At 35.8% G+C, this 18,107-nt stretch overlaps 2 protein-coding genes, 1 long non-coding RNA gene and 1 other non-coding gene across 7 annotated transcripts; 1 reads left to right on the top strand and 3 right to left on the bottom strand.

Moving 5' to 3' along the window:
• Positions 1-338: 338 nt before the first annotated feature.
• LOC140665613 (uncharacterized) lies at positions 339-2,053 on the bottom strand. Its single transcript, XM_072891909.1, has 3 exons — positions 1,787-2,053; positions 1,173-1,295; positions 339-1,095 (listed from the first exon to the last, which is right to left on the bottom strand). The coding sequence occupies exons 1-3, from the start codon at positions 1,957-1,959 to the stop codon at positions 918-920; spliced, it is 474 nt and encodes a 157-aa protein (XP_072748010.1). The 5' UTR covers positions 1,960-2,053; the 3' UTR covers positions 339-917.
• A 1,248-nt stretch (positions 2,054-3,301) lies between these two features.
• LOC140666184 (uncharacterized) lies at positions 3,302-12,469 on the bottom strand. 4 transcript variants are annotated; one of them, XM_072893096.1, is made up of 9 exons: positions 12,277-12,469; positions 12,026-12,166; positions 9,624-9,848; positions 7,846-7,946; positions 7,505-7,653; positions 7,157-7,405; positions 6,471-6,984; positions 4,630-5,145; positions 3,302-4,260 (listed from the first exon to the last, which is right to left on the bottom strand). In XM_072893096.1, the coding sequence occupies exons 3-9, from the start codon at positions 9,706-9,708 to the stop codon at positions 3,820-3,822; spliced, it is 2,055 nt and encodes a 684-aa protein (XP_072749197.1). In that variant the 5' UTR covers positions 9,709-9,848; positions 12,026-12,166; positions 12,277-12,469; the 3' UTR covers positions 3,302-3,819. The 4 variants fall into 4 exon arrangements, with proteins under 4 accessions (XP_072749197.1, XP_072749196.1, XP_072749198.1 ...); XM_072893095.1 differs by having other exon boundaries at positions 12,026-12,469; XM_072893097.1 differs by having other exon boundaries at positions 12,030-12,469.
• Positions 3,576-3,647, top strand: Trnaq-cug (transfer RNA glutamine (anticodon CUG)). Its single transcript has one exon. It is a non-coding gene; the product is annotated as a tRNA-Gln (tRNA).
• A 2,321-nt stretch (positions 12,470-14,790) lies between the features above and the next one.
• On the bottom strand, positions 14,791-17,334 carry LOC140666315 (uncharacterized). The gene is made up of 3 exons (XR_012046742.1): positions 17,004-17,334; positions 16,801-16,935; positions 14,791-15,149 (listed from the first exon to the last, which is right to left on the bottom strand). It is a non-coding gene; the product is annotated as an uncharacterized lncRNA (long non-coding RNA).
• Positions 17,335-18,107: the final 773 nt, after the last annotated feature.

The following is an 18,107-nucleotide window of genomic DNA, read 5'->3' as shown; positions in this document are numbered from 1 at the left end:
TTTCAGTGAAACGCGGCAGACAATAAAGAGAGATAGTAGCTGATGTTTATTAGTCACTTCACAAGAAACCAGCTTTGCAAGTTTCGACCGTTTCACAACTCTCTTATATACGTACTTTCAAATTCTCTTAATAAATAAAGGACAAAGAAGTTTGTTTAATAATTGTTGGGATAATTTGCGCAAATTAGTCGCGATAAATTTTCATACCGATAGATCAATTATCATCTTAATTTATCTGATAGAAATATAAAAGAGATGCGGATATCGATGGAATTTTCGGACAGGATAAGTGTTAACATGTCTCCTTTTTTTTCCTATAAATTTGAATTCATATCACATACTTGACGTATTCGTATATATTTACGATGACATTTATCTACATGACGATGCATTCTTATGTGAATGCTGCACAGATTACAAAACATACGACGCACGTATTTTTCCGGTTTTGTTCTCTAAACGCCCGGAATTATGCGGGATTTCTTTAAATTCCCAAAATGCGTGCATATTGCAAATATATCTTGTGTAATTAACAATTTATCAAATATTGGTAACATTATTGTGTCATGTGACGAGAAAAAAAGTAGCGAATGCTTTAATATAATTCGCTAGTAGGCAAAAAATTCATCAACACTAGAATTGCTGACAGCGCAAGTTAATTATTTTGTGCAATGTGACAATTCAAGTTTTCATGAAAAAATTGACTTGTATTCTCCTCTTTTTAGAAGAAACCTCTCACGTAAATACTCGGTGCAAAGGATGATGTACTTTCGTATAATTTGCATCTGTAGAAATTTCAGTCAAAATTCAACGATACTTTAAGGTATCTTTTGTTTAACACAATTTCTTCTCATATTAATGTAAAATACAAATTTAAAATATAAAAAAGAACAAACAGAAAGCATAACAGAAGAGGTTTACTTTTTCGCTACTTGATTGTCAACAAATTCAAGATAGCTCGAACCAATTTTAAGAAGTGTCACTCCAGTGCCAATACCAGCTATCGTACAACAGGCAGGGCTTGGTGGCACTATGGAACGTATCACGGCCCACATTAAGACAGATCCTAAGCTCAATAATAATGCACCTGTAACACTAAAAGACAAATTCGGCAAATAAGAAATTGTAATTCAATAAATATATTGCATTTATCACTTAATGTCAGTTCTCACCTGAACAAAATTCTTACAGACTGTGGCGCACTCTTAACGTGCTCACGTGTGTAGATGTACGATCCTGTGCCAAGTAGAGTACCAACCAATAAGACGTTTGTAATATCCCTCTTTGGAAATACTCTGAAAAGACAAAAGTGTTATTTACTATCCTTTCTCATTGCAACACGATAAAAATTCCAATTTGTATTTTTTAATAATTAAAACTTTAGATAACTTGGATCTTTCAAACTTTCAATTCTTCAATCCTGAAATTCTTAGATCTCTAGTTTTATATAAATTTGTTCCATTCGTTTTTCTACTCTCCGTTGCTTTATTTATTTAGATGCTTGTCTCGCTTCGAGAGACATAACGTCACATCGATTGTGGAAGTATATAAATATATCATGATCGCATTAAGATCCACGACGTCGAACATTCATCTATCGCAAGGACATGCATAAATTGCATGCGATTGGAATTACGTAATAAGCGAAGAGAAAGAGAGAAAGAGAGAGAGAGAGAGGGGGGAAAAGATTCCTCGTCAGGTTACACTTCATCTCATCAATGATTGACATTACACGCATTACATGCACGAATAGTAGCCGAAATGTCTGTACGAAATGTTCACTTACTTGACGACGAGACTCGGATTCATGACATTGACGGACATCGCGGTATACGAGGCGGCGCCGAATGCCGGCACGTAGAATTTGGCGAGGCTGCATCGTGTGACAGGTTGCAGGCCGAGCTTTTTCATGACCGTGGTACAACACCCATCACCGTTTCCCGAGCCGGCCATCGTCATCCGTTCTACGAGTGTCGAATTTGTTCAGACGCAATATACGTACAGGATACGTCAGACTTTCGCTCCGATCCTATAGCTGCGCAGCGCGTGCATAACGTGAGGCGCTGCGTTCGCTACCGCTGTAGCGCGCAGGCGCGAAAAAGTCCCCCAGTCGGTAACATAGTCGGTAATATACCGATAGCCGCAGACACGTCGATGACGTTTTTACCGAAGCGCGAGAATGCCTGAGATTTAAGAACCCTCTCTCTCTTTCTATCTTTCTTTTCGTATATTGTGTCTGTTATATATTTAAAATTGTGTTTTATATAAAATAAAAATTCTTCGAGCTTCTTTTTATGTCATCCTTCAATCTCTGGTATGTATTTATAAAAACATGTCTCTCTTCTAAAAAAGGTATGTTTTATTTACACGTTGTTGCCTCTTTTCCGAGATGCTGATGGGTTGTCTCGATGTCTCGTTGCCATGTGCGTTATTGCGACTTGCTTCGCACGTGTCGTCTGTAGCTGTCAAATTTTGACAGGTCATGTGATAACTTGTAAAATTAAATTAAAGAAAAGTTAAAGAAAACGAAGAAGAGAAAAACGGAGACAAAAAAAGATACATATATTATATATTATCCATGTATTGTATATGATGAACCTGTGTATAAACTTTTCTCTGAAACTGATTTTATATATATATTTAATATGTAATTTATATTTGTGTAATTATAATCTGTGGTATGTATTTATAAAATCATGTACTTGTAAAAATTATTTATTAAAATATATACTCATATATAAAATAAATAATAAATAAATATAAAGAGTCGATTTGTAACCTAACCTTTGAAAAATTTTTAAATAATTAGCACCGCGTCTCTGCTTCTTCGTTTTTTTTAATCTGATAAAATTATTGGAATGAAATATTCCTTGTATTTTTTAAAGAAATGTGCTTGACAGAAATTGATGATAGCAACAGTCGATGCTACTTATATGTATGAAGGGTTGCCGCGCGTGTCTTTCATATCTAAGTAATTTATCTCAATCAATTATTGAAGAAAAAAAAGCGCGTTCATACTACTGTTTACTTTACCAATAATTATCTTATTTGTTTTTTAATAATTATCTTAATTTTTCTGATTTAAAACTGTTAAAATCTTACTCACATAACTAATTCAAAAATAATAAACAGTTCTCTCTCTCTGCGAGATACAGGTGAAATCTTTTCCACCTATATAAGTACGAATGTCGTAAAATTATAACTATCTTTATGTCTCTCATGTCTATATCTATATATGTAGAATAAAAAAAGAAGAGTATCGTGTATATAATATTATTAGCATAATTAATCATTTTGTCCATTTATCCTCTGCTTATTTCATACATATTTTATTACAATTTATTATTATATTTCCTTATGTTACGTATAAAAATTCAGTTCGGTATACATAATTGTACATTATTCTGCAGTTGAGAAATCTCCTTTGCTACGAAATATGTTAAAAAGATGTTGGCGCGATATTAAATTGATCTTTCTATCGTACGACTCATTTAATCAGATTTCAACAACTTTTCGTGATATTTTTTCGCAAATATTTACATGTGCCGTTTAATTGTTCGTATAAAAAGTACCAAGGTCCCATGGTGTAATGGTTAGCACTCTGGACTCTGAATCCAGCGATCCGAGTTCAAATCTCGGTGGGACCTTAGCAAGTTTTATTTTTGTCATCTCAATGGAATTTTAAGTTTCGAGATTTCCAATATCTTCGTCTCTCAAACGAATTCCTGAGATCGCTTTTAATCACATTATTAATCAGTAGTAATGAGACGAAAGACTGAGAGAGAAGAAGAGAAAGGATACATGAAACTCTTCCTGACTTTACTGTTTTGTATTTTGCAAGAGTTTCTTCTCGGCGGATCTGATCTTCAAGCATTTGATCGTTAAAGTAACTATCGTGACGAGAGCACCAATAAAGGACACTATTCCAAAAACCATCAGTACCGCGAACCAATTTTTGAACGTGCCGATTCTATTGTCGCATTCGTAATCGATATCGGTGTCATTGAGATTGAGAGTAGACAAATTAACGGGCCTCAACGAGATTGATTTATATTTGCGCTTTATACCGGTAAAGTTTTGTTCCTTTTTAATAAATCGATATGATACGGCGTAAGTGAATCCCTGACCATCATAGGACCCTTTGGCGCTGTAGTATTGGATCAATAATTCGTTTCCGCTAGATGTCAAAGGTACTTGAATGTTGTTGATGTCCCAATGAGATACATCGCAATAGGACCACATCAGGAAACTGCCATTTACCTGTGCGAATTGTTATCAATTTTTAAGACAATAGCTTATAAAAATAACATATTAATTTTTAAAAAAGTTGAATAAAAACTATTTGATAAATAAATTTTAAAAAAATTGAACAAAGCTTATTTGATAAAGACATCTAAAAGTTTATTAAAATTTTTTATTAATTTTTGGAATTTTATATTATTCAAATTTCTTAATCTTTCAAGTTAAAAAAATCGCTTGTAAAATTATCGAATTTTTAAAATTGTTTTTCATTCTAATTATTAATAGATAAACTGTCTATTTATCTGTGCATCATTAAGATTTATAAATGTTTCTCGATTTATATAACTTGAGAAAAGTAATTAAATAAAAATTAGGCAAGTCAATTACCTGTGCTCCATTATAAACGGTAATTTCATTCCCTGGGCAATAGTTGAGGCTAAAGTTTCGCTTATTGTTGGTTTCCGATTTCTCGTGGTCAAGCTCGTTTCTGAGGATCTTTATGTGAACGGAGACCCTTTCCGTAATTCTACCAAGAAACTTGTAAGTGCACACGGTATTGGGTGGGTACCAGCTCCGCGGGGACCTGATGTTCTCCCGGCTGTTACGCCGGGAGCTCCTGTACACAAACTCGCATCTCGCGTGTTTCGTTTCTTGCGAGACGCGTTCTTCCTGCAGGGTCACTTGGAAACCATCGTGCGTTACAGTGCCGTCCTTTCGAGCGAAGAACTCCAGGATCACGTTCCTTCCGCGCGAATAGATACGGGGTACCCGGCCGCTGCCGCAGAACTTTGAGATCTCGAGAACCCTTCCGTTCACGTTTTCCAGCAGCGCGAGATAATCGCCGCCTTCGCACGTCACGTTCTCCGACGATCGTTCCTCCCCGGGATATTTGTACTTGGATACCTTAATCGATAAGTGATATAAGATTATCTATTACAAGAGAGCAGACATGAATGCGAAAATATAATTAATAAATAATATAATTCAATCTTGCCAAATGACAAGTGTTACTCTTTTTATTTAATTGATTTTTTAAATATTACTCCATGTTTTAGTGTGTTAGAATACATACTGCCAGTTTCAAGTTAAAAAAATAAAATTTGAAATTAGTAATGAAAAAAGTGCTATAGATTAATTTCGAAGGATTATTTTGATTTATTACGTAATAATTAAAATAAAATTTAAAATCGGGTAATTAAACAAGTAAAATAGCAATTAAATAATAAAGCTATCTGATATCTTTTTATTGCAAATACACGTTATGTGTGTAAATAGTATATACTTTGGAGATACAGAAATTATTAGCGAGAGCTCACTATGACTCTCCTTTTCTGCTTGAATGAGTTACAAGATACAGTGATGTAAGATTATATCTATTACAAGAGAGTAGATATGAATGCGAAAATATAACTAATAAATAATATAATTAAATGTTACCAAATGACAGTGTTACTCTTTTTATTTAATTTATTTTTTAAATATCACTCACTGTGTTAGAGTATACATATACTGTCAGTTTCAAGTGAAAAACATAGGATTTGAAATTAGTAATGAAAAAAGTGCTATAGATTAATCTCGAAGGATTATTTTGATTTATTACGTAATAATTAAAATAAAATTTAAAATCGGGTAATTAAACAAGTAAAATAGCAATTAAATAATAAAGCTATCTGATATCTTTTTATTGCAAATACACGTTATGTGTGTAAATAGTATATACTTTGGAGATACAGAAATTATTAGCGAGAGCTCACTATGACTCTCCTTTTCTGCTTGAATGAGTTACAAGATACAGTGATGTAAGATTATATCTATTACAAGAGAGTAGATATGAATGCGAAAATATAACTAATAAATAATATAATTAAATGTTACCAAATGACAGTGTTACTCTTTTTATTTAATTTATTTTTTAAATATCACTCACTGTGTTAGAGTATACATATACTGTCAGTTTCAAGTGAAAAACATAGGATTTGAAATTAGTAATGAAAAAAGTGCTATAGATTAATTTCGAAGGATTATTTTGAGTTATTACGTAATAATTAAAATAAAATTTAAAATCGAGTAATTAAACAAGTAAAATAGCAATTAAATAATAAAGCTATCTAATATCTTTTTATTGCAAATTCACGTTATGTGTTTAAATAGTATATACTTTGGAGGTACAGAAGTTATTAGCGAGAGCTCACTAATACCCCCTTTTTCTGCTTGAATGAGTTACCTACCGTCGTGCTACCGAACGTCTCATTCGGCCTTTCAGAGTCGCTATTGAGATAACGGTTCGGGACGACCCTTCGCTGGTCCTGCTTCGTTATCTTCGAACGCATTGATTTTATGCGAAGTCTCGGCTCGCTCGTGCCTGGCCTATTCGGCGGCTCTTTGTGACGATATTGCCTGTCTCCGTACCACCGTGTCGCTTTCTTCTCGTAGTGCCTCCGCCTCGTTAATTGTCTATTCGTTTCCGCGCCGCGTCTCTTCCGACAGTTGTCTTCGTTCCTCGATCGATCGTCCCCGGTAATAGATTCATCCGCTAGGAAACGATCTCTAGGATCCCGACTCCTCGCGACCCTCGCGAGGGCCGAGAACGACGAGCGAGCGAGTCCCTCAGACTCTAGGGAGTCCTCGCAATCTTCTATTTGACAACTCTCTTGATCACTATAGTTCATCAAGTCGAAAAGGTCCTCCGGCTGACCCCCTATCCTGAAGCGACCGGCGCTCGACTCCAAAGCGATTCTGCATCTGTGTGGGAATAATTTCTATATCGATGTAATTGAAAATAAAATTTTAAAATTTCATTTTTCAATTGACATTTCATAAAACTATTTGATAAAAGGATAAAATTTATGTCAACGAGCAAACCTTTTGCATCCGAAACTCTGGCAAAATAAGTTTATTAGTGATTCGCGCTCACCTAATTCCACGTGGATAGACGCTCGGATAACCCGGCGAGGTAAGTCTGCAGGACCTGCGCTCGTTGCGGACGGTACACTCCATGGGACACGTGGGCGACGAGGATGCCGAGTAACCGCGATGACGTTCGACCGCGAGGCGTGCCGGCAGGATGGAAAATTGCGCGGAGAAAATGACTGGGTTCGCCGACGCGAACTGCGCGTCCGACGACAAAGTGATGGTCAGATCCGGACCACGTCGGAGAAATAGTCTGCGTGAAAAAAAAAAAAAGTGATTTTATCAGCAGCGAGAATCTGCTGAATCTGAGAGAATAAAGAACGAGATAAGATGTATAAGACGAGCAAAGTACCTCGTAATGTTCCCGGTCACGTGGCCGCAATATCGACCTGTCTCGTCGTCAGGATCGTCCGCGCTGTCCGAAAACTGAAAATACGCTCCCTCGCATCGAGCTTCCTTCAGGAAACCCACCTGCAATCTCCTAACTTTTATCTCGATCACCTACGAATTAATTTAATTTGCTACTATTTTAAAACTACTTCTCAATTCTTTATTTGGTCTTTTATTATATCTAACTTTTCTATATTTATCTATGTTTATTATACATTTTTTATTTTATTATATATATGTATGTGAAATATGTATGTGAATACTAAAAATAATTGTAACAAATATTTATATATATATATTAACCTGGGGATCTCTTAGAGGCGCTCTAATTCGCACAGTGCATCGTCCCATTCGTCCTGTCCAGCGAATCCAGCCTACTGAATTTCTGATGGTACGATTGCATCCTACGCATCGCGAAAAATGCGTCATTCAACGACCTAAACAACTTGTATTTATTATAACACGCGGATGTAAAAGAAACAGATCAAACTGCAAAATTCGTGGTTGAAAAGTATCTGTTCTTAAAAGGACACTCGGTAGTTTTCGGGCACTCTCTATAAATCGTGTGTAATAGCAATAAACAGATACTTTGGATGAAATAGAATTCGAATAGATCGCTTCAGCTACCCCAACAATCTTTCGTACATTTCTCTTTTTGGCCTTTCCGCAAGACTTTCAGACCCTTGGGGGTCTCAGAATCGATCTCGCTAAAATAAATGGATTTCGCGGAGGAGGACAAGACGTTGCGAGAAATGGTTATCGAAAGGCCGCCCCATCGGTATTCCCGATGATAACACAACCTTATTTATTCAACGACCCTCGACTGCACCGGACTGATGAAATTACTCAGAGTTTACCGGCTAATTAATTGCCATTGATGTCGGCGATCTGACTGAAACGAAGCGCCGTGTCCCTTGTGCTTCTGTGTACTTGCCGACTCTCGGCTATATTTGTCATCTTAATTTTATCGCGTGTGCGTAGGAGGTACATACATGTGTTTCTCGTGCTTGATAAATTGGTATCGGTTAATTCCGTGCGTCCCACAACTTTTTTGTCAATTGTACGTGATTAATTTTTTAGAATCGTGTTAATTTTGAATAATAATACAACGAAGGCATAATTATTTTGCGTGAATACAAGTAAATTAAATTTATACAATCATATTTCTTTGTCGTTTCTTAATTAATATGTATAATAATACGTTTTCATTCCGATTTATTTATTCTTTTTTTTTTTTCACTCTTTTGCGATACGTCATATCATATATTTCTCAAGAAATGTATATTCCACTAGTAGTATACGACCGTTGCAGATGCCATCCATATCACAGACGCGTGACAATGCATACAATTAATTACATAAAGTATCCTCGGGCGATAGCTTCTGCACGTAACGATCTTCTCGTTACGAGGGAATACATGAATAGTCATAAACTAACGACTTCTTTGATGCATCGAATACAGAATAGAAGGAAAAAAAGGAGACATTTATATTTTTATTTTATCGTTATAAATAATTTATAAATATTATTTCTGTGCGCGATCTTTATTTTTGATCTTTTGTTTTATGTAATATAAAGATAGATCCCACTTCCCTTTCCCTCCTCCCTCCCGCCCCCCCCCCGCCCCCGCCCCCGCCCCGCGTGCGAGCGGCGACCTTAACGATGGCGCTAAATACGTTGTCCCTCCATCTAGGCGAATGTTATTCCATTACAAAGGTGATTAACGTTCTTTCTCGACGAAGTTTCGCCCCCTCGTGCTTCATTAAGCTAGGCAATTTCATTCCCGTCGAAGCTTCTACCGGGATTGCAGCTTCTTTATCGAATCATTCACAAATCATCCGGCTATTCAAACATATTTGTATGATGATAGAAATAACGTCGTTATATTCAGAAAAATCATTTATATTTTCTAGAAAGAAATAACTATTTCCTTTATGAAAAACAAAAAAATTATACTTATCAATTTGATAAACCTTGATTTCAATTTGATTCGAATTTTTATTAATTACCAATTTCTATAAACCAATATAACATCTTGTTTATTATAGCAATTGGCGAACAAACTAATCAATGGGCAAACCTCTGATCTCGGCGGAAGCCCACGAAGGATCATTGAACGACAGGATCAGTAGCGAAAGCAGATACAAGGCAGTTTCGTATCTCATCTTCACCGCGGTTTGTCCTACTTCACGTCCTCCCTGAGCCGTCTCGTCTTCCGGTTTTACTTTTCATTTTCCGCTCTTCATCGTGAAGGCCCACCACCCTTCATAAAGGCGATTGAGGTACGTCAAGAGGCACGTGTTATCTGCGAAATGAAAAACGACGACGCGACGAAACTTATATATCTCCCGCGATTACGACAATCATTAACTCTCAGTTATTCATCCACTTCCTCGGATATAACACGTAAAAAGAACGTAAAATAGAGATTAATTTCAAACGATGATAAAGATGATAGAGGCTGATACCGAAAATTAAGAGTTCGCAGTTTCCACTCCCTTTCTATAATACGTCTACTCATTTAGGATTCATTCGGCGTATCTTCTCTTACGAAGAGAAGAGATGAATGGTGTAAAAATAAAAGGCGGGATCAAGTTGAAGGATGGCGGGTGGATAAGCGGGTTGAGAAGGAACTAAGGATATACATGTAAGCCCACGCGAGCTTTTGCAACTCCGTGGAAACGAAAAATTCCCAAGTTTCGGAGCCGTCTCGGAGGGAGACAAGTCACGGCCAGTGATCCCTTCCGAAGAAATGGCGTAGGTCTTTAAGAACTTTGCAATTTTTCTCTTCCTCCTCCCCCCCTCCTCTCTCTCTCTCTCTCTCTCTCTCTCTCCCTCCCTCTCTCTTTTCCTCGCCGAGATAACGTAGCGGCTAAACTCTCCGTGGAAAAAAAATCAGCTCAGATCTTTTTATTTTGGAAATCCGAAAGGTTAAGAAGTTTGTAAAGATCCTCCAACCGCTTTATTCTTCCAGCAGGATCATGGTAATCGGTCCTTATCGATATCTTTAGCGATAGTTTGCACTCAATCTCCATATTAATAAAAATCGATAATAATTTTAATAAGAAAGTCGTAATATAGGAATTGATGCGTAAGAAATAACTTTTATTTTTTATATATAATATATATAATATTATACATATTTTATTTTTATAAGAGAAAAGTTTCTCTTATGCATTGATTTCTAATTTCTTACGAAAATTATATATATATATATATATATATATACATATTTTTTTTTTTTTTATGAGAGAGAGAGAGAGAGAGAGAGAGAGAGAAAGAGAGAGAGGAAGATATGCTTTTATCGAGAAACGAAAAAAAAATAATAAACACACACGTGTATACATAACATGTATATGTTAATTTTTATAAAAAATATATCCATATACATCGCTTATGTATATGTGTGTGTTTATGATGGGCGGTTTTAATTAATCTTTCTGTTTTCGGTAAACGCACGTCACTTGGATATATTTTTCGCGTGCAAACTATATAAATATAGCTACAAATACACGTAAATATACACGAAAGGACACGTTCCGAAATGGAAATTGCATCGGCGATACGCATCTCGATTCTCGAATTTGGTCGGAATTTAGCGGCACGCGCCCAACGGCCATTTTCCGCCGTGAGTGAGTGCGGCGCACGCTGCATTCTGGTTATTTTAAGCAATTGTTAAGTGCTCTCGCGGCTCTTACACCGAAAGCACATTTACACGCTCTCGTGTCTCATCGGGCCGTGATTCAGCGCGGCTCTTATCTCGCCGCTTTTGTTCGCCCCTAATAAATGTGAAGCCCACCCGAGTCGAGTCGGGTTGTTTTATCCTCCCCCTCGACCGTAATTATCCAGATTTCCGTAATATTTACAACACAGGTGCTTAAAACCTCGCGTTAAATTAGAGGCTATCTTGTACATCGCTGTACTCCTTTCTTTTTACGCTTTTCGAGTGAGCGCTTTAATTATGCGCCGCGCGTAATCCCGTCGACGCTTTTAATTTCCTATCACGCTTCCTATCACGCTAAATAAGTAAGCTTTTACTACGAACGAGTCTTTATTTTGCACGAAAGTTTGCATTATTTATCAAACAACACGACGTCGCGATCGCATCAGGTTTTAATTACGAATTTTCTTCAGCAAATCTAGAGCCTATTAAATAATTTAATTTTATTGGTAACTGAGAGGATTAAATTTTAATTCTTATTGGCGTTATGATAATAATGCATTATATTACACGTGAATTTATTTTGTGCTATTTGTCGCAAAAAGTAATGCAGACATATTAATAATAACAATAACATAAAGAAAAACTAAAAACATTAACATATAAATTTATTATAGTCAACGAGATTATCGTGAATAAATGCATTATTTCGTATATAGTATACATGCATTATTTAGTTTACATATACATATAGAATATATTACAAATATATATATATATATATATATATATATATGCATGAAAATAAATATATGACTTACCTACTTCCAATCGCAAAATACTTAAGTTCCTCGCAATTTCTTCATCGGCGAGTACCACGTGTCCCAGGCCGAACTACAGGGTAGCGAGAACATTTCGCGAATAATCAGAGTCAAATTTAAATTGCAATTTCTTCCGTAAATCTGCAAATAAGTGAACGATAACCGCGAAACTTTTTTTCAGACTTTCGAGTGCATTTAATATTAAAAGATAATTAAAAAAAAGAAAAAAAGAAAGAGCGACTCTCACGCACTGTGTGATTGTTGGAATCGCGCGTTCCGTAAATAAATCTGCACCGAACGACGCCCGAAATTTCTCTGGTGCGGAAAAACCTTCTCCACGAACGCGGCGCGACACGTAACGCTTTTTATCGAGGGAGAGGCACACGTGTCACGCGAGATTATTGGCCTTTGTGAGCGGGCTGACAAATGGTCCACCGCATATGGCGCGTCGCGCACGACTGAGGCCAGATTTCGGTCCAGCAGCATCTCCCTTCTCCCTCCCTCCCTCTCCCCCCCTCTCTCTCTCTCTCTCTTTCTCGCTCGCTCGCTCGCTCGCTCTGCCCTCCTTCTCTCCACTCTGCCCGGTCGACTCCCACGCCGTGAGTTGTCGATGCATCACGCAGAATCCGCGCGTGCTTCCGTTAACAAAGCTTTCGCAATGATATTTTTGCTCCTTATAAAAAGAAAAGAAAAAAATTTGTTACAATAGTCCAGATTCAGCAAACGTCATAAAGATGAGAAATAACATTTATAAAAATATCTAAAAACACGTGCGTTCGAGAAACAATGCTGAATCACTGTTATACTTTGTCATTTTTGCACATGTTTGCATATATCATAAAATGTCATAATATCATTATTGTTTTCTTCTATCGCTTGAATCTAAACGAATAACTTTTAATTATATTATACGTAGAATATCATGCTTCACGTGTGAATTGGGAAATAAAAATAAGATTATGTAATAAATTTATAATTTTTCGATCGATCTCATTTTGAATTTCTCTAGCGACGACAGACACGATAAGAAAGATATACGAATATAACCGGCAGTCAAACTCGAATGAAACTTTCTGGGAGATTGCTCTCGTGGGACTCATGACGAGGGCTAATACACTTTAAGAATATCACAAACGGAAATCGTGAAAGGGGCAATCTCGAAAGGTGCCATTTAATTCGAGGAAAATCTTTGCATTTTCATCGAACGTGTCGACCCTTCTAACGTGACCAAAAATATGCATTACTCACGTGTAAAAAATCTGCTTCATATAACTTAATCCGAAACATGCGATACATTTTTATTAAGTATCCGATTGCTCTCCACTTCGAAAATTAAAATGGATAAAAACGATAGGATTAAGGAGATTAAAAAGGAGTCTGAGATTTTCTACAGGGAAAATTTTACGGTAAAAAATACATGAAAAATGTATTTCTTTTTACAACTTTTATTCTAAAACTGAAATGTAACGACTACTATTCAGATATTTATTATTATAAAAGTAGTAAATTATACGTTTGTTTTAATGTTTCTTAACAATTACGCGTTTGTTTGTATATCAGAATATTTGAATAATTACAATACTTTTTGGAAAAATATACGTACATAATATTATTGAATAAAAATGTTACGCGCGTAATTTCTCTTGTTGGTATGTTTTACGATTACAACAATTATATTGCAATTTTTACTATAAAATTTTCTTCCTGTAGAAAGGCCAATTTCGCAGATTAGAAATTAGTAATTTCACACACAAAAAAAAAAAAAGCGCGCTGCTATAAATTCTTCTTAAACCCGGTTATCTTAATCCGGCAATTTCGCCAGCAATTTCGATTATTCTCTTTTTATTTCGGATATAATTACTATTGATTCTCTCTTCTTTTAGTTCGGTTCGCACCCCATTCAAGTCGGACCTAAAATAAACTCAAATCGAACGAGACGACGCACCGCGAGCGCACGATTCGGCGGCGATTCGATATCGCGGGTGGTGGCATTCTGCTGGAAAAAGAGCCCAGAAGAAGTGTGAAGGGATGACGACCGTCCAACTTTTTCCACGAACTCGAAACTTGGGATTCTCACTCCCGAGCCCGCCCCGATCCCGCTTGCTCATCCCGCTCACGTACGCGAGGGTGGTTGTTTTGGCGATGAGGGTAGCCGGGATTCGCTCCCGCGTTACGCGCCGCTCTCGGCAAAATACGGGATCCGAATTATTGGGACGAAACCACCGCGATTTCCAAGTGCGACACGTATGAAGTCGATATATCGTCGCGACCGATATATGCCACGAGCGTTCTTTCTGTCAACTGGAAAGGGGGGGGGAGAGGGGGGAAGAAAAAAAGGAAAACAGGCTCGTTAGAGAGGCAGACGCTGAAAAGCGCGGTATTGAACGGATGAGAACACACACGGGCCTCGGTTTTAAGGTATTTGTGATTGAGTAATTCAAACAGAGCGAATAATTTTCAAGAATTATTAATAGAAAGAGCAGAGTAACAATTATTCCATTTTCAGATATGATTATAATATTCTAAATAATTGTATTTCATTTATTTTAAAAAGTGCGCAAAAATATCCTGTTCCTTTTCTTTCTTTTCCTTTAGGTCAATTTCAAAACAGAGAAACAGATTTTTAATATTATTAAAAATTATAATTATCACAAATCTTTAATATTTTAAGTATATACTTTTGCTTTCTAATTATTTCTCTCTGTTTTGGATAGAAATAATTGTGTCTTCGTTTTTTTCTTTTTTTTTTTTTTTTTTTTTTTGCCTATTCTCTGTGAGAATAAAACACCAAAGATCCTTTCTAGTGCTTGAACGATCATCGTCATCATTGGCGGGATTCTGGTATATCGAGCGGACAACAAAAGTGGCTTGTACCCGTCGCTAGGTATAAAGAGCACGCGGGGGATCCGCGGGACACCCCACAAAATTCCAACTGCAATAAATTATATTCGAAGCACGTGCCAGTCGTAGGGGTGAGCGTCGTGTGTGCTGTACCAAATGGTACTTTCATTGCACTTGCCCCACGGTCTTTGCATCTTGCCGAGTTTCGTCACCCCCAATTTATAGCTCTTCTCCGTTCTTCTTATTTCTTTTGGAGGGCTGTTGTTTTCGCGCGAGTGGAGATCTATATAACATTTATTATACATACATTATATGTATATAGTATATGATATATTTATAAAATTTTTAAATATATATATATATATATATATATATATATATATACATATTAATGTGAAGTGTATAAATAAATAAATATTATATATAAACATTTCGTGAAACAAACTTGTCAATACTCGAGGGGAAAAATATCATAATACTGATTTGAGACTTTTATTTTATTTAGTTTTCTTGCGTCAACAACCCTCGATTCCGACGGCTCGCGATAAAGATACTTCATCTGTGAAGAATATATTTACCGATAGAATCGTATTATTTTTCAAAACGATTCGCCGCGTCGAGTAACGCGCGAGCAACGTGCGTGGGAAAAAGGGGATGGACCATTAAGCCCCGCGCAAGATACATCATTTTTCATACTTTAACGGTAACGCATACGGGTGCGTGGATAAACCAACATGACATTCGCTCGAGCAGCAATAGACGACACGGCCGGCTAACAAGTGATAATTACGACGAAATCCCGTGTTTTGCAATTTAGTTGTAATTTCGTACATACGCGAGGCTCATTAGAAACCGGACGAGCTACGTAACGTTATTAATTATAATAAGCATCTTTGCATTATAGAGAAAAGTTATAAAAAAGAATAGATTATATATCGTAAGTACCATTTTTTTTTTCAAAAAAAGTATCCTACAGAATCTTTTAATTGTTAAAATGTCAGGTTTCGTTAAATGAAATTATTCAAATGGGGTAAAAGTTGTACTTTTCTTCGTATTTTTACAAACAGCTCCGCATCTCTGAATTTTTAGATTTTCAGAGAAGCCATATTTTCATCATAAATCTCTCTTTAAATTTTAAATCGGCGAATCTCGAGATCTTCCCAGATTTCCCGGACGATCTTTGTTTTCTTTTGATTTCTAGACTCCTTTTTCGAATCTATCAATTCACGAATCATCGTCTGCAATAAATCGGCAAGTTTCGAATCTCTATATATTACATATAGATCTCTTTATTATACATAGATCTTTTTTTTTATACTTGACAATTGTTCCCCAGGTCATCGCAAAACATCATTAACTTATTACCGGATGTAAATAATGCGTGAACTTGCGCTGGCAACGTCATTATTCCCAGACGTCGCGGCGAGACGATGTTAGTTTCGTGTCTCATCCGTGCGGTTGACATTTAATTCAAAATCTTGCGTTACCCTTCCCTTGACTGTGACCCGGGCTTATTCACGCCTTTAGCCACAGCGCTCATAAATCTTGGAAAACTTGCCGGTGGCTACGAGCTAACCACCCACCAATTAGCATCCTGAATTCGAGGGTGCGTGCAAAAGTTTTCGATTTCCCTATTGTCGTAACAGCAACGCTGTTGCAGGATCTTTTGCCTTAGAGGGACCCTAATCTTAATGACAGATTCTTCGACGAAATGAAAATTAAAGTTTTTGATATTAAACATTTCGGTTATTACATCGAAAAAGTTTAAATCGATGGACCGAGATGTTTCAAACTCTTGAATGTTTGACTCGCCATCTCGGTTATTTATATTTCAATATTTCAAATCTAAGTCTAATATTTAAAGGCGTGGAGAATCGTTTGGTAAAATTGCAACGTTTATAAATTTTGCATTAGAATTGATAGGAGCAATATACCGTCTCCAAATAATCCAAAGGTGATAGCAATCGAAGCATCCAACAACTCGTAACGAATGTCCAGAGGGTGAGTGGCAAATGGTCGGCTACAAAAAAGTGAGAGCTCCCCATGGGCTCATCCTCGACAACGGCCGTCTGCAAAAACATTAATCACAAGCCGTTCAGTGTTTGTATTGTCTATTTTATGCTTGTCTAACACACACCTTGTCATCGATAGATTGTCGACAAAATTTTTTGAGTCTATATTGCGATTCAAATCGGATGTAGATAGAATCGAAGCGTTTGAAATGTTGATCAACGCTTGAAAATTTGATATGAAACGCCTGTTTAAAAATTAGAAAGCCATAAAATATTCTTGTCTCAACTGTCAATCATCAAACATTACATTCTAAACAATTTAGAATGTAAAGTATTGGAAGCTATTGATTATATTAAGATTTAACATACCTCTTGGATTTCACCTAGTATGGAACGTATATCTTGTTTCGAAAATTTTACCTTGATGACAATTAGCTTGTAAATCTAAATGAGACAATATCATCGTTTTTTTTTTAATTTTTATATTGTTTCTAATTTGTTTGCGATTTAAGTTTTTATTGTAATTTGCTTTGAAACGGGTCAAAAGATTGACTGAAACGTTCGCATTCTTATTTTGATGTTAGATTATTAAGTTTTTTAAAATAAAAGAAAATTTTTGTATGCTCACCAATAACTGAACTTGGCCTTTCATTAGCCCTTTTATAATTATTTGTATTTAACCTTAGAGGGCCGTTTTAATTTTATTTATTGTCATAATATATTCTATATACACAAAACAATGTAAATAATATTTATTTATTTACATATAATATATATTATTTTATATATATATATATTTTTTTTTCTTTAATTATCTAATTCTAATATCTACTCAAATCTTGTAAGGAAAAACACGAATGTATGTGCGATATCGCAGTAACTTTGTCAATTCGGAATTATCGACTCTGTTTATAATATAAAGGAAAAATTATCAGAGATAATTAAATTTTTTTAAAATTCTTTGAATAAAATTCCATCAGAATTCTCTGACTTTTCAAAATTCAAAAACGTTTCATGACAGTTTACTGTTATTATAAACTTTTTCACTGTCAGATTTTTCCAAGCGAGCAGATATAATACATATCGATAATTGATTGTATTCTGTTTTTTTGAACATAAACAAAGATTTTATTAATAGAAGAGGGCATATTTATAATATTTTATTGTATTTTACATGTAAAAATTTCAAAATTTGCAAATGACAAAATATCATAATTTTTAAATAAATT

The sequence above is a fragment of the Anoplolepis gracilipes genome, chromosome 5 (assembly GCF_047496725.1).
Source record: "Anoplolepis gracilipes chromosome 5, ASM4749672v1, whole genome shotgun sequence".
NCBI classification, from domain to species: Eukaryota; Metazoa; Arthropoda; class Insecta; order Hymenoptera; family Formicidae; genus Anoplolepis; species Anoplolepis gracilipes.
This window is presented reverse-complemented; position numbering and strand designations above follow the sequence as displayed.